A 23936-nucleotide genomic window follows, 5' to 3' on the forward strand; every position below is an offset into this window, starting at 1 on the left:
GGTAGAGAAGGCGGACTTCACTCTTTGGAGAGAGCAGCTTGGGATGCCTTCCTTTTCCATTTCTGTGGCAGAGATACTTGGTGTGATGATGCCTTTCTTATTCAGCCGCAGTCCCTCCTGTTCTCTTGGTCGAACAGGAGGCAACAGATGCCTATTCATGCACGCATTGACAGATTTTATGTAGATGACTGGGCACTAGACAGAGGTGGATCGGTATGCATTGCTGCAGGGGTTTCCACCCAAGACCATTTCCCTGTTGTTCTGGCTATCTCAGAGCCTCACTTGAGAGGCCGATCTGCCAGCATCAGGATTCCAGATGCCTTTTACACAGAGGAGGACCTTACAGAGGCAGCCCTACGGATATGGTTTGCTCATGTCCAGGGAGGGCAGCCACATCCTTCACATTTAGCCGCTGCCCTCTCTGGTATTAGCGACTTTTACTGCTCAGTTGCTTCTACCAGAAGACGAGATATTCTCAGACGTGAGATTGGTGTTCGCCAGCAGTTAGCAGCTTTGCAGAGGGAAGAGCAGAAACGGCCTTCAGATGCTTGGATTCAGGAGCGCCTTGCTGCAGCGAGGGCTCATCTGCAGTTATTGCTTGATCAGAGAGCAGAGTATGCCTTTCATGCACGGGAGTCCTTCTGGATTCAGATGGGTGGTAGAGTCAATAAACACTTTTTCTCTACTCTTGGCCCTAGACATAGTAGAGAGAGTGTATCTCAGCTTATTGACTCACATGGGGTTTTACAGACAGAGCCAGATGACGTCTTACGCATAGCTTCAGATTTCTATGCCACCCTCCTTACTGCTGATCCTGAGACACACGATATAGAGGATGCTAGACAGGCTATTTGGCAGAGTATCCCAGTGTTGGTGAATCCGGATATGCAGGTTCTACTTGACGCACCTTTCACCAACACAGAGTTCAGGACTGCACTTTCAGCCCTTCACAAGGGCAAGTGCCCAGGTTTAGATGGCCTCACCCCGTCCTTTTTCATTGCATTTTGGGATATGATTGGAGACTATATTACTTCAGCCATGCAGGCCATTTGGGACTCTGGCGAGATGCCTGAATCGCTTACAGAGGGCCTCATCCACCTTATCCCAAAAGGAGGTAGCAGAAATTTATTGTCCCAGTGGAGGCCTATCACACTTCTGGGGACTTGTTACAAGATTCTGGCCAAGGCTATCAGCCTCCGATTGCAGCCACTTCTCCCTGATCTTATCCACGACACTCAGACGGGATTTGTGCATGGCAGAAGTATTTTTGATAACATTTTTTCCTTCTGGGAAGCTTCAGAGTGGGCCATGCAGAGTGGCCAGAATCTTGCCATTCTACTGTTGGATTTTGAAAAAGCTTATGACAGAGTAGATTGGAGTTTTTTGGAGGGCACCCTTCTACGCTTTGGATTCACTGATGTTTGGATCAGAGGTGTTTCCTCTTTGTACAGATCAGCCCATAGCCAGGTACTTATTGGTGGGGTAAGGGGTGAGAGATTTCAGATTTCGAGATCAGTCCGTCAGGGATGCCCCCTTGCTCCTTTTCTTTTTTTATTCGTGGCTGAAGCTATGAGCATCTATGTTAGATCTCAAGCTGACATCTTTGGGCTGAGACTTCCTATCAGAAGAGAAGAGGAGCTGCTTGACAGTGAGTTGGCTGATGACACAGCGATTTATTTGGATGCCTCTCCACAGACATTGACTTCTTTCAGGACAGCATTGGATTTATTTTGCTTGGCGGCAGGGGCGCAGATAAATTGGCATAAATCCAATGGCTTTTGGATCAGTGATGAGGACACTCCAGTTTGGGGACTTGACATAGGGTTCACTTGGGTTCAGAGGGGTGTGCCTATCAGGTATTTGGGCTGCCAGGTCGGCTTGGGTATTTCTACCACGCAGCAGTTTGCTCCCGTGTTGGAGAGCATCAGAAGGAAGCTTCTCTTTTGGAGCTCAGCCAAGCTGGATCTTGCCTCTAGAGTTGTGGTGGTCAACCAGGTCCTCTTGGCCACGGCCTGGTTTATTTGTTCATGTTGGTGCCGTTCCAGGGACTGCATCATTCAGCTCAGAAGACCGATCAGGAACTTTCTCTGGAGTGGGCTTGATGGCACAGCAGATGCCTTAGCCAGAGTGGCTTGGGAGACCCTCATCCTCCCTACACAGGATGGGGGTCTCAATATTATTGATCCAGATTTACAGTGCAGAGCCTTACTTTGCAAGATAGTGGTGCGAGGACTTATGCCAGGACAGGAACCGTGGAAGGACTTTCTTATCAGCAGCATACAGAGGTGCACACCTTCCTCAGGAGGAGACTGGATGAGCAGTGTTAGATGGATCTTCACCTCAGCACACCTCAGATCACCTTCATCCCCTCTCATGGTTGCCATTCTGAAAGCTTGGGCTAGTTTCAGAAGCTCTCTTCGGAGGATTCCTCCTTCCTCCCGGGAAGAGATTGATAGGCAGCCCATCATGTGGAACGACAGTATTTTAGATGATCGTGGCAGACCACTGGGTGCCTCACCCTACATGCAGTGGGCCAGGTGGGAGAGGGGACCTGCTTCTTCTTTAGGATCTTGGAAAGCCTTCCGTAGGCTTCCAGAGGAAACCAAGTCAAGGTTGACAGGACATCTCAGAGGGAGTGCAGGGAGGATCTTGCAGATTGAGACAGCCCTTCCAGAGGCTTGGATAGACACAGATGATATGCCTCTCACTACCTCCACTTGGGCAGGTACTTTCTCGAGAGGCGGGGTTCCACTTCAGGTCTTAGCCTTCCGAGATGCACAGGAGGATGCTTTAGTTTTCAGTGTCCAGGATGGTGGCAGATTGCTCAGATCTACAGATGATATATTGCTTGAGTCTGCTTTTCAGCCTATCAGGGTCGTAGGCCTTTTGATGCAGGGATCAGATTCAGAGTGGTTCTTAGACCCTGACCCCCAGTTACTCTCCACCGGGTCTTGGAGACTTTGGCTCTATGGAGGAGTTCCCATCAGGTATTTACAGTGGGACCCCGGAGAGTGGGAGTGGATTGACGCGGGGCATCGAGAGAAGACCATCCCCTTCTTTCGTTACACGGTCAGTAATGCCAGGAGATTTCAGCTCAGTAGTAGAGGTTGGAGACCCTCCAGAGTTCCTCATTGGGAGACTTTTGGTATTACTGCGGATCAGCAGAGGTACTTCTGGAGGAGGCTCTGGAAATCCCACAGGAATAGAAAGATCACTATCTTCTTTTGGCTTTCTATTCATGGAGGGATTGCAGTGAACATTTGGAGGTCCAGATTCGGAGCCGACCCTACTTGCCCTCGTTGCCTTTCTGCTTCGGAGTCTATTCAGCATTGCTTATGGGATTGCAGACAGGCGAGATTGATTTGGATGGGGATAGCCAGGATCTTCAGTCACTTTGCCCATTCCCCACTCTTTATGACTTGGGGCTCGGTGGCTTGGCTTTCTCTTACAGGACCTCAGGTTTTCTATGAGGGACTTGACTCCTCCCGGGCCATTTCGGTTCGACGTCATCGGGTTGAGCGGGTTGAGGTCTGCTCGTTGTGGATGTGGTTCCACACCGTCCTTTTACAGCTGTACATGCCTCTGTGGATACCTCTTGGGAGATTATAGCGAGCATAGCAGCCTGGCATATCTGGAGATCCAGATGCACAGAGGCTATGGAGGGTACTCAGGTTCATCCCTCGCACACATTGGCTAGTATCTGGACAGACATCGTACACACTCTGATGGCCGTATGGACGGGTATGCAGGGGGACTCCCGTGCAGCCTCAGCTGAAGACTGTCTCTTAGATACATATGCCCGAAGCATGTCTTCAACCAACTGGTTGGGTTTCTTTCTTCAGGGAATGGAAGGATTCTCCTTTCTTCTCTGAATCTACTACAGGGTTGAGATGGCACTTTCAGCCTCAGCCTTGGTTTCTTTCCACCTCACTCTGAGGGGGTTTTTATTATCCTCATGATTTCATGATGTATTCCGCTTTGAGCTTGCTCTCGCGGGTTTTTGTTCTTACTTAATAGAAGTCTTTTTCATGAAAAAAAAAAAAATAACTGAGACTACATATTTCAAGTTTCTTAGAAATATGCTGCATTGTATTGTATGCATTGCATTCAATGGACGATACAATTGTTTTTGTGTGCACAGGTAGAGCTTGGAAAACTACAACCAATACTTGCAGAAAAGTCGGAAAAAACTGACCAGCTCGTTAAGCAAGTTGCAAATGATCAGGAGGCAGCTCAAAAGGTCATTAATTACTGGCTACCCCTTCTTTTTTTAAATACGTGTTGGTTATGTAACTTTTGACATCAAGTCTCTATCTACAATTGATTTGGCTAGTTACTTAAACTCTTATCTCTTTGTTACACTCAAGCTGAGGTAACATGACCTCGAAAGGGTCAGTGGACATTTTCCTTTAGAGGACTCACTTTTATATTATATTTTATTGTGCTTCAAGTAAATGGTAAAGGAATCAATGTCAAGGTCCTTGGCGAGGATGAATTGGCACTGACTAGATGGTTCTAAAGGTCATGGGCCTAGGTGAACCAAAATGTGTAATTGCCAAGGGGAAAATGGAATTAAATCGTACTCCAAGAGAGGTATAGATGGAGCACTAAAGGATGGTCCTAGAAATGTGACATGTGGCAAATAGAATCATCTCGGGAACTGTGGGCTTTGTGTGTAGCATGCAGGAAGAGCACACGTTGGAACTATTCGAGCACTTGAGATTTGGCTGGGTAGAGAGTGAGTGTGCCATCGCCCATGATGATAGTTTGTGTTTGGTCGATCTGTTCTTGTCACTGTTTTAGCTCCATATTCTACTGCTACTGCACGAATGTGTCACTTATTAAAAGGAATTCCTGCATTGATATCTAGGGATAGAAACCAAGATGTATTTACTCCTCATTGGAAAATATATATTGCAAACTGTAATATCCAGTCTTTTATTAAACCCTTAAAAACACAGGAAATTATTGCCGATTGCTAGTGCATACACCAGTTTATTGAAGCATCCTGATTGTACTTTATTGTTCACTAACCCAAAGAATCCATTCAACTTCTTTGGTCTTTTTGACCAAGTATGTCATGCACTACATATGGACCATTTTCAGGTCAAAGATGTTGTACAAAAAGAAGAAGCTGAGGTCAAGAAACAAGCAGCAGAAACACAGCTGATGAAAGACGATGCTCAGAAAGACCTTGATGCTGCAATGCCAGCTTTAAATGCTTCTGTGGAGGCATTGAATTCTCTCAACAAGAACGACATCACTGAGATCAAATCATTTGCAAAGCCGCCACCATTGGTACAGTTGGTCATGGAAGCAGTTTGTGTGCTTCTTGGAGAGAAATCTGACTGGGATACAGCTAAAAAGGTATGTTTACATGGATACTGAATTTTGATAAGTTATGCGATTGAGGTTCCTCTTTTCTTCAAATTTACAGACTTTCATGCATATCTCATATTTTTGGGGCTTTTATGTTTTACTGAGATAGAAATAAAATTTGAAGGAATCAACAGGGAGGTAATGAGAATTATGATAAAGAAAAAACTTATTTCTCACAATATACTACCGGTACAAGTGGTGCATACTGTTTAAGCTTAGATTTTGCTTCATATCAATATAGGATGTGACTTTACAAATATACTTTCATGAGTCTAAGAAGCTTTCTTGATATCTGTCCAGATCATGGGAGATGTTTCCTTTATTAAAAGACTTCTGGAATATAATAAAGATGGAATCAATCAAGGCATACAAAAGAAACTTGTTAAATACATAGATGATCCATCATTCCAGCCAGAGCTTGTTCAAAAGCAGAGTAATGCAGCAACAAGTCTTTGTTTATGGGTTCGAGCCATGGATGTTTATGCCAAAGTTGCAAAAGTTGTTGCACCTAAGAAAGAGGTATTGCTTCCTTAAACATAAGTAACTCATTGCATCTGTTATTATAATTTGTGGTCCAAGGAGTATTTTGTTTTCAGTTTGTAGCTCTTTTTGTGTGTGAATGCACATGCACATACATGCATGCACAGGCAAGGGCAAGGTTGTGCTCTTTTGTGAATATATGTATGTTTGAATGTATGTGTCCATACACGTCACACTTACAAAAGCTTCCAGGATTTGTACAATGCATAGCACTCGTGGGGACAAACGTAAAGGACATCAAACCTTTGTTGAGCTTGTAAATTACAGAAATTAGCGAGGCAGGTTAAAGGGGAAGGGTATGACACCTTAGTTTCTATCTGTCAATCCTCACATGGAAAAAATAACACAATCCTGATGATGTACTGAGCTAGGCGACTGATGATTCCATCCTTAGTATGACCTTTTTTGGGGAACTTTTTTTTTCCAGAGAAAAGAACATTCTATTAATAAACTCTTAGTGACATGGACACCAGGAAAATACAACCCCCCCATGAAGGGTAAATATAAAAACACAAGGATATCCCCTGGTTGGCCGCTCTACTGGAGTGAGGCCTTGCCCAACAAGGCTTTGCTTTGCATCTCCGGATTGATGATTCCTAGCCCTCTGTGTGCCTAAGGCAGGATCACTGTCTGCCAAACGACCTTGGCTCTGGTGTTCGGCGTACTATCGGAGCCTGCCCATAAGAAATCACACACCAAGCACCTAAGCTGACCCATGAATCCCCAATGAACACACCAACAATAGGATTCCCGTCTATGCATGGCTGATGTATGGATTGCAGAGGCTAGTATGACTGATGTACAGATCTACAACCCTGTGTTTAGATTGCAGGCTAGTATGGCTGAAGAGACATGGAAGCTAGCTAGGAATAGAATGGAAATATGGAAAGCATAATGAAAGGCAGAATGGAAAGGAAAGAAAGTACAAGTGCAAGGCAATAACCAAAATACTCACAATGTATTGATAGCTTGATGTTGACTGTTGTAATAGACAATAGACAAGTACAACACTATATAGTGTGACACTAGACTCTAGAAAGTCACAATGTCTATGGGATATCTCCCAATATGACACATGGCACATCTAGCACTCACTAGACTATAAAACACCACTTAGACCACCTAGAACACACTTTTTTTTTTCCCCCCCAAAAAGGGACTTCTATTAAGTATTAAAGAAAACCGTTAGAGCAAGCTCCATACGGGATACACCATGCAATGCATGAAAAGCTCAAGAGCCAAAAAGAAAGGATTGGGGCTGATAGTGCCATCTCAATCCGGTAGAAACCTCCAAGAAAAAGGGAGAACCCCTCCAAACTCCAAGAAATACAGTCCTCCTAGAAGAGGCTGCCCGTGAAGGGCCCTACATGCTAGCCCATATGGCTATCAAAGTGTGAACCGTGTCACTCCAAATACCCGTGAACACCTGTGATGGGTGTATCTGGGTGCCATCCAAGGCCTCTATGCATCTAGCTCTCCAAATATGCCAAGAGGAAATGCTAGCCAAAATCTCCCAAGAGGTGTCCACTAAAGCATGTGAAGCTCTGAAGGGAGTAAGTGGTACATCCTGAAGAGAGTAGGGCTCTATCACCTACCGGTGAATCGAGAGTGCCCAAGAAGAAGGCTCACCCTCATAAAACACCTAGGGCCCAGTAAGGGATAACCATGCGACTGAAGAAAGGGGAAGTATGAAAAATGCTCAGTACCCGAGCAACCCCTTTCCAAATAGTCCTTGCTTGCTGACTGCAGTCCCAAAGTCAATGTCGCACTGACTCCTCTGCAGAATGACAGCGAGGGCAAGTGGGATCAGCCCCAAATCATGATCTCCACAGGTTCACTGCAATCCCTCCATGAATAGAAAGCCAAAAGAAAAGAGTGATCTTTCTAATTCTAAGGGATTTCCAGAGCCTTCTCCAGAAATTCCTATGCAAATCTGCGGTGATGAAGAAGCTGTCCCAATGGGGGGCTCTGGAGGGAATCCAACCCCTACTGCTCAGCTGAAATCTCCTGGCATTACCAACCGTGAAACGAAAGAATGGAATCCCCCTCTCTCGGTGCCCATGATCTATCCACTCCCACTCTCCTGGGTCCCACTGCAAGCACCTGATAGGTGCACCTCCATATAACCACAACCTCCAGGATCCCAGGGCCAAGAGCAGAGCTTCAGGGTCTAAGTACCACTACAAGCCCGCTCCATGGTCCACAAAACCAGCAATCCTGATAGGCTGAAAGGCAACCTCCAGAAGAATATCATCCATGGATTTAGAGAGTATACCTCCATCCCCAACGTCAAAGACCAGTGCATCTTCCTCGAGACCTCGAAGAGCGATCACGTGTAGAGGAACTGCTGTCCTCGAAAAAGCTCCCATCCAAGTGGTGGAAGTAATAGGCATCTCAACTGCCCATTCCATCGGGATGGCTGCATCTGTTTGCTGAATCCTGCGTGCTACCCCTCTGAGGTGACTCATGGACTGTAGTCTGTGATCCTCAGGTAGCCTGATAAAAGCCTTCCAGGTGCCTACTGTGTAGGTGGGGCCTCTCTCCCATCTAGACCACTGCATGTAATGGGAAGTGCCTAGTGGCTTGCCATGCTCATCAAGTATACTATCGTTCCAAATGATCGGCTGCCTATCAATCTCTTCGAGGGTAGAGGGCACAGAACCCTTCGAAGAGTGTTCCTGAAGCTCCCCCAACCTTTGAGGATGGCAGTCATGAGAGGAGAGGCAGGAGATCTGAGAGAGGCAGAAGTAAAAATCCAGCAAGGGCTGTCCACCCAATCATCTCCCAAGGTATGTGTGCAAAGCCTGAATGCGTCCAAAAAAGAAATCCTTCCAAGGTTCCTGCCCAGGCATGAGTCCCCTCACCACCACCTTACAAAGCAATGCCCTGCACTGCAAGTCCGAGTCAATGATATTAAGGCCCCCTTCACATGTAGGGAGAATAATGGTCTCCCAGGCCACCCTCACTGCCATCAAGTCCACTTCATAAAAAATTTCTGACTGGTCTAATGAGCTGAGTGATGCAATCCCTAGACCGGCACTAGCAAGAACACATAAACCAGGCGGTGGCCAAAAGAATCTAGATGCAAGGTTGAGTTTGGATGAGCTCCAAAAAAGGAGCTTTTTCCTTATACTTTCTAGTACTAGGGCAAACTATTGTGCTAAAGAGATGCCCAATCCTACCTGGCATCCCAAATATCTGACAGGAACACCCCTCTGAATCCAAGAAAAGCCAATGTCAACTCCCCAACATGGAGTGTCCTCATCACTGATCCAAAATCCAAAGGATTTATGCCAATTAATGTGAGCCACTGCAGATGAGCAAAAGCAGTGAGACAGGGTTTTGACTTATTTTTTGTATGGGTACGCTACTGGGCACTATGGACTTTATGGATGGACAGAAATCATAAAGTCTTTGGTGATCCACTATTTTAATCTTTTATTTTTTTCAAACGATCTCTGCAGCAATCATTCTATGATTGTGTTCAAACTCGTTTGATTGATCAGGATGTGTATACAGCTTACACTGAGATCTTTAGTTGAGTAGTAGTTACTCCATTTTTAAAGTAACTATGAATGTAATTATTTTACAGCAATAAAAGATTTCTTCTCACCAAAAAAAAAAAAGTGTGTGTTGTGTGTGTGTGTGTGTAAAACAAAAACAGGTGATGGATTCAGATGATTCCCTTCATGATTGTGCTGAGGCTCAGCTTGTTTATGAGGTTATGCATGAAGGGTTTGAAGACACCCGTAAAGGTTGGAAAGATCCACTTCCCACCACTGGCGTTATGGTGGAAGTGGATGATATATTTGATCTAGTTAAGGAGTATGCAAAGCATGCCATTATAATTTTCTTCCCATGACGGATGCCTACTGGTGCAGATGTTGGGAATTGGTTGACTCGAACCCTGGGTGGTTCTTATGTCAAAAAAGTTCATTATGCAGTGAGGGGCTTTTTTGAGATCATCATGGTTGATGAGCAGCACCGTCAGGTTTTGCTGGAGCACTCTCCTCTTTTCTATTGCTAGCAGATGGTCCATGTTCTGCCCTGGTCTCCCACCTAGGATTACCAAGCATTGATTCGGCATCGTTGCCCTGTTTGGGTAGAAGTTGTGGATTTTCCTCAATGCTTGTCTTCCCTTCTACCTAAAATTGCAGCTTCCCTCGGTAAGATGGTATGTCCACCATGACCCAATGGAAATTCGAATTGCTTTTGCATTTTGTGGGATACAGATCATCCCACTCCAACTTCATATTCGGTCACTATGAATAATGTTTCCATGGGGACTGTCTCTTACAAGCTCAAGTGGGGGCTGTTTCTAGGTGCTTGCTTTGAATGCAAGCAATTTGGGCACATCGCTTCACAATGCCCTTCCCGAGCTCCACGGATGCTAGTGCAAGCTGAAATGGTTCAGCCTTTGAATAAGAATGCAAATGCCTCTTCTGTGGTAAAAACAAAGGGGTCAAACAGTTTTTCTCTGTTCAAGACAAAGGCAAAGCCCCGGCTGTCTCACATGGTAATGCTTCTTTTCCTGTGCCTTTATCCTCTCCACCTCAGGGGAAGGGGGAAAAAAATTTGACTGATGGATGGCAAACTCCTCGCAAAGTGATCTCCCCCAAGCGACCTTTTCCTTCTCGGACTTGGAGTAGTGCATCCTCTCATGGGAAAACACCTGCTGAAAACTCTGGTGTTGGCTTGACCTGGGCTGCTGTGACTGCAAATTGGACCTTGTTTCCTGAAGAAGAAGTTGCTGCACTTTTGTCCTCTCCTCAGGCTGATGCTTCAACCCAGGGCAAAGGCCCGGACATTGAGGTGGAAATGTAGACGTAGGCAGCCCGTTAGTTGCTGTACATACCTGTCCCATAACTGCAAATATGCTTGATCATCTGAAGTGTGTTACTCTCAATGTACAGGGAATGTGTGATGGTTGAAAATGGAAACTGGTTTGGATGTATATCGGGCAATTGCAGCCTGATATAATTGCTTTGCAAGAGCATAATCAGCATATGTATGCTGGTCAAATAGGCCATTTTGCTAGTTATGATATCTTCTATGCTGGAGAGCACTCCTTTTCTGGTGTGGCTTTTTTGGTAAAGCACGACCTTCAACCTATTGTGGCTCTCAATGATTGCCATGGTAGATGGATTATTGTTCAATGCCTTGTTCAAGGGAAAATTTTTGAATTTGCATCGGTTTATGCCCCCCAGTCTTCTCGTGATAGAGCTTTGATCTGGGCTGCCATGCATACTTATCCATGGCGACAATATGCCTTCATTTGTGGTGACTTCAATAATGCCCTCAGGCCACACTCATATGTTGGCTTCTGAAACACAGGCATGGTCTGATTTTTTGCTTCAGTTGCACCTGGTTGATCTCTGGAAGGAATTACAGCCCATGCTTCTGGGTTATACCTTTCAGCATAATGCTCGATCTTCTTATCGGGCACGCTTGGATAGATGGTATCAGATTGATCCACAGCATTGTGATGCCTTTACTTGTCGAATTTGGGTTGATCATGCTTTAACACATTCAGATCATGCTCCTTGAGGCTTTCCTTACATGAATTTCCCACTGACAGATTGCCTTGCCGAAGGCTTTTGCTGATTAATAATAGTTATCTGGAGCATGCTGACTTTAAAGCCTTGGTCTCTGGTGCTATTCAGCCTCTCTCTCGTCAGATACGCATTGGTTTGGATTATGCCTGGTAGGCTTTTGTTGCTCGGATGCAAGCAGTTATTTGAGATTATGGCAAATCCTATATGCAAGCCACAAGGGAGACTATAGCACATGCCAAATTTACATGTTAGAGTTTGACTGAGCTTGCTCATCTTCGCCCTTTGTCTTCAGAGGAAAGCATGCTCTTATGTCAGGCTCAATTCTCTCTTCAATCTAATGATCACAGAAAGCTTGCTAAATGGGAAACTTGATCTGGAAAACGGGCATTTTTGGATAAAGGCTGCAAATGGTGCACGTATTGCCATGGTCTCCCACAAGGGATTTTCAAGCTTTGATCCGACACCGATGTCCGGTCTGGGTTGAAGTTGTAGACTTCCCGCAATGCATGGCTTCACTCTTGCCTAAAATTGTAGCGACTTTAGGCAAAGTGGTTTGCCCACCACGGCCTAATGGCAACTTGAATCGGTTTTTTTTTTTTTTTAAAGAAAGAGACTTCTATTAAGTAAGAGAAAAAACCTGCGAGAGCAAGCTCAAAGCGAAATACATCATGAAATCATGAGGATAAATAAAAACCCCCTCAAAGTGAGCTGGAAAACAACTAAGGCTGAGGCTGAAAGTGCCACCTCAACCCTGTAGAAGTCTCAGAGAAGAAAGGAGAATCCTTCCATTCCCTGAAGAAAGAAGCCCTCCTAGCTGAGGCTGCACGGGAGTCTCCCTGCATACTCGTCCATACAGCCATCAAAGTATGTACGGTGTCTGTCCAGATTGTCTGTCCAGATACTAGTCAATGTGTGCGAGGGATGAACCTGAGTACCCTCTAAAGCCTCTGTGCATCTGGCTCTCCAGATATGCCAAGATGCTATGCTCGCTAGAATCTCCCAAGAAGTATCCACAGAGGCATGTACAGCTGTAAAAGGAAGGTGTGGTACCACATCCAATGAACAGGACTCAATCTGATGACGTCGAAACGAAATGGCCCGAGAGGAGTCAAATCTCTCATAGAATACCTGAGGCCCTGTAAGAGAAAGCCAAGCCATTGAGCCCCATGTCATAAAGAATGGGGAGTGGGCAAAGTGACTGAAAATCCTGGCTACCCCCATCCAAATCATCCTCGCCTGTCTGCAATCCCATAAGCAATGCTGAATAGTCTCCAAAGCAGAGAGGCAATGAGGGCAAGTAAGGTCGGCTCCAAACCTGGATCTCCAAAGGTTCACTACAATCCCACCATGGATAGAGAGCCAAAAGAAGATAGTGATCTTTCTATTCCTGTGGGATTTCCAGAGTCTCCTCCAGAAGCACCTCTGCAGATCCGCAGTGATATCAAATGTCTCCCAATGAGGAACTCTAGAAGGTCTCCAACCTCTACTACTGAGCTGAAATCTCCTTGCATTACTGACCGTGTAACAAAAGAAGGGGATGCTCTTCTCTCGATGCCCTGCATCAATCCACTCCCACTCTCCGGGGTCCCACTGCAAATACCTGATGGGAACTCCCCCATAGAGCCAGAGCCTCCAAGACCTAGTGGAGAGTAGCCAGGGGTCTGGGTCTAGGAACCACTCTGATCCCTGCACCAAAAGACCTACAACCCTGATAGGCTGAAAAGCAGACTCAAGCAAGATGTCCTCTGTGGACCTGAGCAATCTGCCACCATCCTGAATACTAAAAACTAAAGCATCATCCTGTGCATCTCGAAAGGCCAAAACCTAAAGCAGAACATCGCCTCTCGTAAAAGTACATGCCCAAGTGGAGCAAGTGAGTGGCATATCATCTATGTCTACCCAAACCTCTGGAAGAGCTGCCTCAATCTGCAAGATCCTCCCTGCACTCCCTCTGAGATGTCCTATCAACCTTGATTTGGTCTCCTCTGGAAGCGTGCGGAAAGCTTTCCAAGACCCCATAGATGATGCAGGTCCCCTCTCCCACCTAGACCACTGCATGTAGAGTGAGGCACCCAGTGGTCTGCCATGATCATCTAAAATACTGTCATTCCACATGATGGGTTGCCTATCAATCTCTTCACGAGAGGAAGGAGGAATCCTCCGAAGAGTGCTCCTAAAACTAGCCCAAGCTTTCAGAATGGCAACCATGAGAGGGGACGAAGGTGATCTGAGGTGTGTTGTGGTGAAGATCCACCTAACACTGCTCATCCAGTCTCCTCCTGAAGAAGGTGTGCACCTTTGTATGCTGCTAATAAGAAAGTCCTTCCACACTTCCTGCCCTGGCATAAGTCCCTGCACCACCATCTTGCATAGTAAAGCTCTGCACTGTAAATCTAAATCAATAATATTGAGACCCCCTTCCTGTGTAGGGAGGATGAGGGTCTCCCAAGCCACCCTGGCTAAGGCATCTGCTGTGCCATCAAGCCCACTCCAAAGAAAGTTTTTGATCGGTCTCCTGAGCTGAATGATGCAGTCCCTAGAACGGCACCAGCATGAACAAACAAACCAAGCTGTGGCCAAGAGGACCTAGTTGACCACCACAACTCTAGAGGCAAGATCTAGCTTGGCTGAGCTCCAAAAAAGAAGCTTCCTCCTAATGCTCTCCAATACGGGAGCAAACTGCTGCATGGAAGAAATATCCAAGCCGACCTGGCAGCCTAAATATCTGAGAGGAACACCCCTCTGAACCCAAGTGAACCCTATGTCAAGCCCCCAAACTGGAGTGTCCTCATCATTGATCCAAAGCCATTGGATTTATGCCAATTTATCTGCGCCCTTGCCGCCAAGCAAAATAAATCCAATGCTGTCCTGAAAGAAGTGAGCGTCTGTGGAGTGGCATCCAAGTAAACTGCTGTGTCATCTACCAACTCACTATCAAGTAGCTCCTCTTCCCTTTTGATGGGAAGTCTCAGCCCAAAGATGTCAGCTTGGGATCTAACATAGATACTCATAGCTTCGGCCACGAACAAAAAAAGGAAAGGAGCAAGGGGGCATCCCTGATGGACTGATCTCGAAATCTGAAATCTATCACCCCTTACCCCACCAATAAGTACTTGGTTGTGGGCTGATCTGTACAAAGAGGAAACACCTCTGATCCAAGCATCAGTAAAGCCAAAGCGCATAAGGGTGCCCTCCAAAAAACCCCAATCTATTCTGTCATAAGCTTTCTCAAAATCCAAAAGTAGAATGGCTAGATTCTGGCCACTCTGCATGGCCCACTCTGAAGCTTTCCAGAAAGAGAAAATGTTATAAAAAATGCTTCTGCCATGCACAAATCCCGTCTGAGTGTCATGAATAAGATCAGGGAGAAGGGGCTGATATCGGAGGCTGATTGCCTTGGCCAGAATCTTGTAACAAGTTTCCAGAAGTGTGATAGGCCTCCACTGGGACACTAAATTTTTGCAACCTCCTTTCGGGATAAGGTGGATGAGACTCTCTGTAAGCGACCCAGGCATTTTGCCAGAGTCCCAAATGGCCTGCAGGGCTGAAGTAATGTAGTCTCCAATCATATCCCAAAATGCAATGAAAAAAGAAGGGGTGAGGCCATCCGAACCTGGGCACTGGCCCTTGTGAAGGGCTGAAAGTGTAGTCCTGAACTCTATGTTGGTGAAAGGTGCATCGAGCAAAACATGCATACCGGATTCACCAACAAAGGGATGCTCTACCAAATAGCCTGTCTAGCATCCTCTCTATCATGTGTCTCAGGATCAGCAATAAGAAGGGTGGCATAAAGTTCTGAAGCTATGCGTAAGACATCATCAGGCTCTGTCTGTAAAACCCCATGTGAGTTAATAAGCTGGGATACACTCTCTCTACTATGTCTAGGGCCAAGAGTAGAGAAAAAGTGTTTATTGACTCTACCACCCATTTGAATCCAGAAGGACTCTCGTGCATGAAAGAGGTGAAGCAAAGTCCACTAGTGTACCCTCGTGAACTAAGGAGGGATCTGCACACGTGCCGGAACCCACTGGAATGCGTCGCATGCCCCTGAGGTAGGTGGAGGTCTCGAGGAGCAGGTGATGGACCTGTACCACCCCCCTGTTGAGGCCGAGGAGTAGGTGCTGGACCTGTACCACCACCATCCTGAGGAGGACCGCCATGCGGAGATCGAGGAGCAGGTGCTAGACCTGTACCACCCCTTTGTCGAGGCCGAGGAGCAAAGTGCTGGACCTGTACCACCCCCTTGTTGAGGCCATGGGGCGGTAGCTGTACCAGAGGGCTTCTTGGGCCTTTTCTTCTTCCTGGGACAATCCCTGGCAAAGTGTCCAATGGTCCTGCATATCCTGCACTGGTCCTGTCTGCCTGAAATGTCTGCCTGAAATCTCTCCTCTCTGGTGAAAAAAGGAACCATCTGGGCGCTGGATCATAACATGGTCCATCTTGAGGTTAGGATCCTTACAGAGGACCCTATTTCTAGATACCCCATCAGCCTTGGTTGCCTCTGCTACAGTCAATGGCAACCCAGGGAGGGGTGGGATCTCAACAACCGCGCCAAAATGCTCTCCAATAAGAGAAAGAAGTCGATGGTAAACCTGGGGAAGCCCAGGAAATCTGATGAAGAGCGAAAATATTTCCTTATCTGCCTCCACTGGGCCGAAACCAATATCAAAGGCATCAAAGAAGATTTTCTGTGTCCCAGGTGTAAAAACTCAGCTTTGAGCACAGTGCTCGCAGCCTCTGGAGTGTCAAAAACAACCTGGAAAAAACCTCATCCCAGAAGACGAACATCTAACAATCGTGGAGTGAGGTCTGGGAGGAGAGCCACAAGCATCCAGTCTCTGGCTTGGGATCTAGAGGGGTGAGACCCGAAGATGCGTGCTAGCAACGTGGTAGAGCATTCAATCTCTACATCCTTCTTGAGCTGTTGCAACTCGTCTTTAGAAAAAGTAATAGTTTTCGCGGCCGGTGGAGGTGGAGTAGGATTGGCTGACGGAATATCCATCGCCAATCGAGGTGAGGAGGCCGACTCTGACAATTTGGGGGCTCCTTCCGCTCCAAAAAATGCTACGGGAGAATAAGGAAGGAAAAAGGCGGGGGTAGGGGGGTAGAGAACAGGGATAGGAGGTGAGGAGGGAACGGGGGTAGGGAGGGGTAGAGGGGAGAGGCTGAGAGGCTGAAGGCGAGGGGGCAGGTTGAGAGGGAGGGAGGGGGCAGTAGGGAGAGGAGAGGGAGAGGAAGGAGAGGCAGGAAGGGGGTGGGCTGTGAGGCAGGGAGGGGGCGGGCTGAGAGGAGAGGGAGAGGAGGGACGGGGCGGCGGCGCAGGCTGAGAGGGAGAGGAGAGGGAGAGGAAGGAGAGGCAGGGAGGGGGCGGGCTGAGAGGAAGGGAGGGGGCAGCGCAGGCTGAGAGGGAGAGGAAGGAGAGGCAGGGAGGGGGCGGGCTGAGAGGGAGGGAGGGGGCGGTGCACGCTGAGAGGGAGAGGAGAGGGAGAGGAAGGAGAGGCAGGGAGGGGGCGGCGGCGCAGGCTGAGAGGGGGAGGAGAGGGAGCGCGATGAAGGGAAGGGGGCGGGGCTGAGAGGGAGAGGAGGAGAAGGGAGGGAGGGGCTGAGGGAGAGGGGGAGGGGGATGGGCTGAGGGCAAGGGAGAGAGGGAGGGCGGGGCTGAGGGAGAGGGGGCAGCAAGGGAGCGGGAGGAGCAGCAGCTCGAGGAATCTCGTCAAGAACCCAGTTTTGCTTTTGGGCATTGGTAGCCTACTGAATTGGTTTTGTATCCTCTGGGATACTAATAATCCCACACCAAACTCTTATTCAATCAAGGTGAACAATGTCGACATGGGAAGTGCTTTTTATAAATTGAAATGGGGATTATTTACAGGGGCTTGCTTTGACTGCAAAAAATTTGGACACATGGGTTCGCAATGTCCAATGAATCAGCATAAAATGCCTCCTGCTACTTTGCCTATTCCAATGCCTACTAAGGATTCTCCTACCTCTATTGGAAATAAAAACAAAGGTAGTAGACAGTTTTTTGAAACTCAGGATAAAGGCAAAGCTCAAGTGGTTTCAAATGGGAATGTTTCTTCACATTCACCTCCTGCTTTTCAACCCTCAACAAAAGGACCGAAACCTCCAATTGATGGATGGCAAAGTCCAAGAAAAGTTATTTCTGCTCGAAGACTTCCACCCCCTCGCACTTGGAATGGTGCGTCTTTTAGTGGAAACTCCCTAGAGGTCAATACAGGAATTGGGATCACATGGGCTGCAGTGATAGCTAGCAAAACACTCTTCCCTAAAGAAGAGGTTGCTGCTTTGCTGTCTACTCCTCAGGTGGACATTTCTTCTCAGGGAAGATGCCTTGACCCTGAGATCGAAATGTAGGGCTGACCTCATGAAAATTTTATGTTATACATAGCTGTTATTTTACTATAAATATCTGTAAATATGACTGCTCATATCAAATGTTTTACACTTAATGTCCAGGGGATGTGTGATAGTAGGAAATGGAAATCTGTGTGGCTGTATATCAATAGATTTCAGCCTGACATAGTGGCATTACAAGAACACAACCAACATGTCTATGCAAGAAAGACAGGTCACTACTGTGGCTATGATATTTTCTATGCTGGGGAGCACTCTTTCTCAGGGGCGGTCTTTCTGATCAAGCATGAAGAGAAATGGCTTATTCTTCAATGCATCATTCAAGGAGAGGTGTTTGAATTTGCTTCTGTCTATGCACCTCAATCCTCTCGAGAAAGAACTGCAATTTGGGATGCCATGCAACAATATCCATGGAGATATCATGCCTTTATATGTGGGGATATTAATAATGCTCTGCAACAGGGTGACAATACCTCCGGACATACTCATATGTTAATCCGTGAAAGGCATGCATGGTCTCAATTACTGATGCATCTTGATTTGGTTGACCTTTGGAAGGAATTGCAGCCTTTGTCACCCGGATACACCTTCCAACATAATGCCCTCTCTTCTTATCAGGCATGTCTGGATCGATGGTATAGTGTAGCTCCACAATAAAATGGTGATGTTACATGCAAAATGTGGATTGACTATGCAAAGGCGACATCTGATGGTGAACAATAGCTATTTGCAGCATGCTGCTTTTAAGGCCATGGTTACTGAAGCATCTCATTCTCTGTCTTATCACAGACATATTGATATTGATAATGCATGGGATTCTTTTGTTTCCAAAATGCAAGTTGTGATTACAGGTTATGGCAAGTTTTACATGAAGACTTTGAGGGAAACTATTGCTCAGGCCAAGCCAAATTCACTTGTCAGAACCTCACCGAACTCAGTCATCTCCGTTTGTTGTCCCTGCATGAGCAAACAACACTATGCCAAGCTAGACATTGTCTTCAACTCAATGATCACAAGAAACTGATTAAATGGGAGACTAGAGCAAGACAAAGAGCCTTTACAGATAAAGGCTGCTCTTCCAAACAATTTTTCAAAAGCTTGCATCAGAAGAGATTAAAAACAGAAATTTGCAGGGTGCTTCTGCCTGATGGTTCATGGACTACCTCACGGTCACAACTTGCTTCTGTTTGTGTGCGTCATTTCTCTCAGCAGTTTGCTTCTGCAGTTCCTCCCTCGCAGCAGGTTTTGCCTGCAAGAAATTTACTGTTACAACATGTTTCTCCTATTATTTCCACTACTCAAGATTTGGAATTGAAGGAACCTTTTACTGAGAGGGAATTGTCAGATGCAATCAAATCCTGTGGTAGATGGAAATCTCCAGGATGGGATGGTCTTACAGTTGAGTTATTTCTAGAATATTGGCCTCTTTTGAAGCATACATTGCTGCATATGGTGAACGCTGCTTGGCAAAATCAGAAAATGCCAGACACATGGAAGAGAGGTCTTGTTAAACTACTCCCAAGAAAGCAAATTTGTGAATCTTTCGCTAACTGGAGACCTATCACCCTTATGCCACTCATTTACAAAGTTACTACCAAAATGATTGTCGATCGGCTAAAGGGGTTTTTACATGATGGGTTGCATCCTGCGCAATATGGTTTTGTTCCGCGTAGGCATATCACAAATAACATTGCTAATGCCTATGTTGGAATTGAATATGCCAAATACATGCAGCAGGATGTTTTGCTATTGCAAGTTGATATTGCCAAAGATTTTGATACTAATAAGTGGGATTTTATTTCATCGACTATGCATGCATTGGGATTTCGCACAAAAATGCAGCAAGTTATCACTTGGTTATATCAAGATAGTAAAGTTGCATGCATACTTTCAGGGGATATTTCTACAACCTGGACTCTTGGTTGTTCTATTCGGCAAGGATGTACCCTAAGTGCTTTACTTTTTGCCATAGCCACTCATCCAATGCTTCAATATCTGGACCACCTTTTGGACACTGGCTAGTTGCACGGCTTGGAGATTCCTGGCAGCCGTAGCATGATCGCTCAAGCATATGCTGATCATTCTTTCTTTACCCCGAAAAATACTCGGAGTGATCTGTCCATGATTATGCAGGCTCTTTCTACATATGGATTGGCTGCTTGTCTTCGGGTCAATTTTCAGAAATCAAAATTGTTGCCGTTGCATGCTTATGAATGGCATAGTCTTTTGTGGCCTAGGGAAATTGTTCCCACTTCTCAATTGATTCGGCATCTTGGCTATCCTCTAGGTTGGGGACTCACCCGTTCTCAACAAACTGATTGGTTGCTCACAAAGTTGAGGGCAAAATTTGAATATTGGAAGCTTGGAACTTGGCCATTACATGTTCGTTTGCGAATAACACAATCCATTTTGATAGCATACATACAATTTTATCTGCCTCTCATCATGTTTACTAAGGCAGATATGGTTTCCTTTATGTCTGCTATCATGGAAATTTTTCTGGTGTTCAAAAAATGGCAAGAAAAGTCTCAGATTACTCTCTATGCATCGTCTCTGCTTTCCAAAGATGCACGGGGGTCTGAACATTCTCAATATTCAAATGCATCTACTTGCTAACAGAGGGAAAATGATGTTGCAGTTTATGAAAGGAGATTAGCCTTGGGCTTTCATGATCCACTCTCTTTTACTACGTATTGATACTTCTGCTTTTGGGCATTGGCAGCCTATCCACCAGTGGGATTTCCTATTTGGCTCTATCCAAGGCAAGATCAGAGGCTGCACTTTTGTCTCTCGTCTACTTCTTGATTGGAAACATATTTTATCACACTTGGAATGGAATGGCAGGGATTCTTTGTCAGGCAATTCTTTGAGGGCTGAGGATACTTATTGGTCTAAAGTATGCCACCCTTCTTTGGCCATACAAGAACCCAGACGTTCTTATTTTCTCTCTTTCAAAGGCATTTCTTTTGTGGCGGATGTACTTCAGGATGATGGCACTCTTTTATCCTTTTCTATGGCTGCTAGCAAATACGGTTTGGGAGCTAATTATCATCCTTTATGGCATCAGATTTCAGCAATGCTTCAACCGTTCTTGCCGGTACCTCGTTTGGAACTTCTGAATAGGCTTGAGGATTGGACTTTACATTCTTCTTCCTCTTTAGCCCGTCTTTTGAAGCTCTCACATATCACAGTGTCATCTCTGTATAAAGTGTTATTATTTCTGCCTTGGTATTCTGACAGAGAAAATTCTATTTGGCATATGGATCGCCCACTAAAGTGGTGGAGAAAGCGACTGCGTCTCCTTTGGCATTATAAAGTCCCTCTTTGGCAACAACTTTTCCTTTGGTGAGTCCTACTTGGCATTTTTCCATCTGGCCAGTTACTCACACATAGACATATTGCTCCGGCTGTTTGCCACAGATGTCTACACTCTGCTGAATCTGTGCTTCACATCTGCTGGCACTGTCCACACACTTGTGATTTCATCGCTGTCATCCGACAGAGGCTTCGAGCGAGATTTCCTACTGTTCCTTTTTGTAGGTTCTTCTGGTTGTTTGGTTTTCATCCAGCTAGACAAGGTTTTGATCTATTTTTTGTATGGGTACGCTACTGGGCACTATGGACTCTATGGATGGACAGAAATCATAGAGTCTTTGGTGATCCCCTGTTTTCATCTTTTGTTTTTTTCAAACGATCTCTGCAGCAATCATTCTATGATTGCATTCAGACTCATTTGATTGATCAGGATGTATATACAGCTTATACTGAGATTTTCAGTTGAGTAGTAGTTACTCCACTTTTGAAGTAACTATGAATGTAATTATTTTACAGCAATAAAATATTTCTTTCCAAAAAGTGTGTGTTTGTGTGTGTATTTTTTTTTTTGCCGAAAAAACAGTGCTAATTATATTACTTCGAGAGCAAGATACAAAAGGTCAGCTTGTAGCTGACGGGCTGCGTTCACAAATCGGACACAGCCCTAAAAGGTAACAAAAAAGTAAATCACTCTCTCACGGAGGGATAAGGCGAGTGTGAATGAACAGCCATCGGGGTGGTGAGTAGCGCCACCGAAGGCCCTGCGAAGTCTGCTCGAAGAAGAGGCCCTGTGTGTCCCAAGCCCGGAGGAAGCGTCTCCGCTTCTCCCGACCGGCCCGGGAATCTCCCTAAATCTGGTCCCACTGGCCTCTGAGGGTATGAATAATCTCGTTCCAAATATCAGTCATGATCTGGGCAGTCGATAAGGAGGTGCCACCGAGGATCTGCACGCAACGCGAGGTCCAAATGTGCCACCCTGCGATGCTGCTAATAATCTCCCAGACTGGCTGCCTCTCCTGAACTCCTGTATCAGCCTCTGCTAGGTGCTGCGGGATACCCTCGAGCGGCCCCCACGTCCCCTGTGTGATAAGGAAAGTGGGGTCCTGCTGGCATGCCTCGAATAAGTGATGAAGACCAGGTGCGGTGCTGCACCAACAGAACCGCCCCAAGTGATCAAACCTAGCTCCGGTGCTGCGCGAGTAAGAATCCCGAAAGTCCACCTCCACACTTCCTGGGCGCGAGTGCAGCTCCACAGGCAGTGTTTTGGTGACTCCTCATCCTCATGGCAGATCTGACAGCGTCCGTCCTGGCCTATCTGCCGCAACCAGCTCCCCACTGGAAGACCTTTGTGGGCAAGAAGCCATAGGAAGTAGGAGATCTTCCGCGGCCGCCAGCTCTCCCACAAGGCCTTCCAGAAGGCCTGCAAAAAGAACCTGGAAATACCCTGTGCATACCAGCTGGGCCGCTGGGTGGGGGGGCGGCTCTGCATCCTCCCAAGAACTCGCCTGCCCAAAGTCGTGCTGTAGGCAAAGAAGGAGGTCGGCCCCTGTCCTGTCACAATCTCTGGCCATCTCCACTCTCCTGGGTCCCAATCTGACAAGGCCCGCCCCTCCCAGAGCCAGAGTCGCCAAAGCTGCATCTGATTCTGCTCAATGCTAGGATCGGTACGCCAGACCTTCCCCAAAAGGCCTACGACCCGAACCCTCTGCCATGGGAGTAGGGGGTCGATGAGCGCATCCTCTCTCCTGAGTCGTCCATCCCCCATAACCGCGAAGAAGGAAATAGAGGAGTCGTCCATACGTCCTGCGACCACCAGTGGGATGCCACGGGGGGTGAACTGTCCCAGCCAACGGTCGTCACCAGGCATGAGGATCTGAGGCTCAGGTGGAACCAACCAATCAGCTGGGATCGCGCCGTCGATCTCCGTACGTCTCGCCTGGGCTCCACGTGCACCTCCAGCTGCGTCTGCGAGAACAGCCGTCTCCAAATGTCTGTACGTGTCCCTCCAAACTCGAAGGGACCGGGCTGGCCCCCTCATCCAGCCATCCCACCTGATATGTGATCTCTCCCCCAACTGAAGGCCCTCGGCATCTCTGACCTGATCATTCTAGATAAGCGGCTGGCGATCGATCTCCTCCTGACAGCTAGGAGGGGACTGAATGAGACTGAGGCGGAGCCGCCTCCAAACCATGAGGAGGCTACGAACGAGTGGGGAACGGGGCTGAGTGAGCGGGGCGGAAGTGAAGATCCACCTGAGGGACGGGAGCCACTCTCCACCTCCGCGTGGGACACAAGAACCGACCCCCTGCTGAAGTAGCATCTTCCACGTCTGCCCCCCCGGGGTCAAACCGCGGATGACTAGCTTGCCTAACAAGGCCTGACTCTGAAGCTCTGGATCGATGACCCCCAGGCCACCCTCAGCCTGCGGAAGAATGACTGTCTGCCAAGCAACCCTGGCTCTGGTATCTCTAAGGCCATCCTCCCTGGACCAAAGGAAGTTCCGAACCAGCCTCCTAAGCTGTGCCACGCTGGATCTCGAGAAACACCAACAGGAAGCCACATACCAAGCCGTGGCTAGGAGAACCTGGTTGACTACCAGGGCATGACCTGCAAGGGAAAGCTTAGCAGTGCTCCAGAAATCCAGCTTCCGTCGGATGGAATCTAGCACCGGGGGAGAAGCTGCTGAGCTGGCGTGATGTCCAGGCCGACCTGAAAACCAAGGTATCTAGCTGTCTGTCCCCGTGGGATCCACCTGAAACCCAAAAACCTCCC

The 23936-nt window shown here is 47.0% G+C and overlaps 1 protein-coding gene across 1 annotated transcript in view; it reads left to right on the forward strand.

Moving 5' to 3' along the window:
- LOC147898637 (uncharacterized) overlaps positions 1–23936 on the forward strand; it is a 510556-nt gene that overhangs the window by 233783 nt on the left and 252837 nt on the right. Inside the window, exons 11-13 of the mRNA XM_087379736.1 lie at positions 4142–4240; positions 5107–5367; positions 5680–5898. Coding sequence (XP_087235862.1) covers positions 4142–4240; positions 5107–5367; positions 5680–5898 — 579 coding nt within the window. The remainder of the gene's footprint in view (positions 1–4141; positions 4241–5106; positions 5368–5679; positions 5899–23936) is intronic.

Source organism: Dipteris shenzhenensis, chromosome 9 (assembly GCF_047967505.1).
Source record: "Dipteris shenzhenensis isolate YYH24624 ecotype China chromosome 9, Dip_SZ_1.0, whole genome shotgun sequence".
NCBI classification, from domain to species: Eukaryota; Viridiplantae; Streptophyta; class Polypodiopsida; order Gleicheniales; family Dipteridaceae; genus Dipteris; species Dipteris shenzhenensis.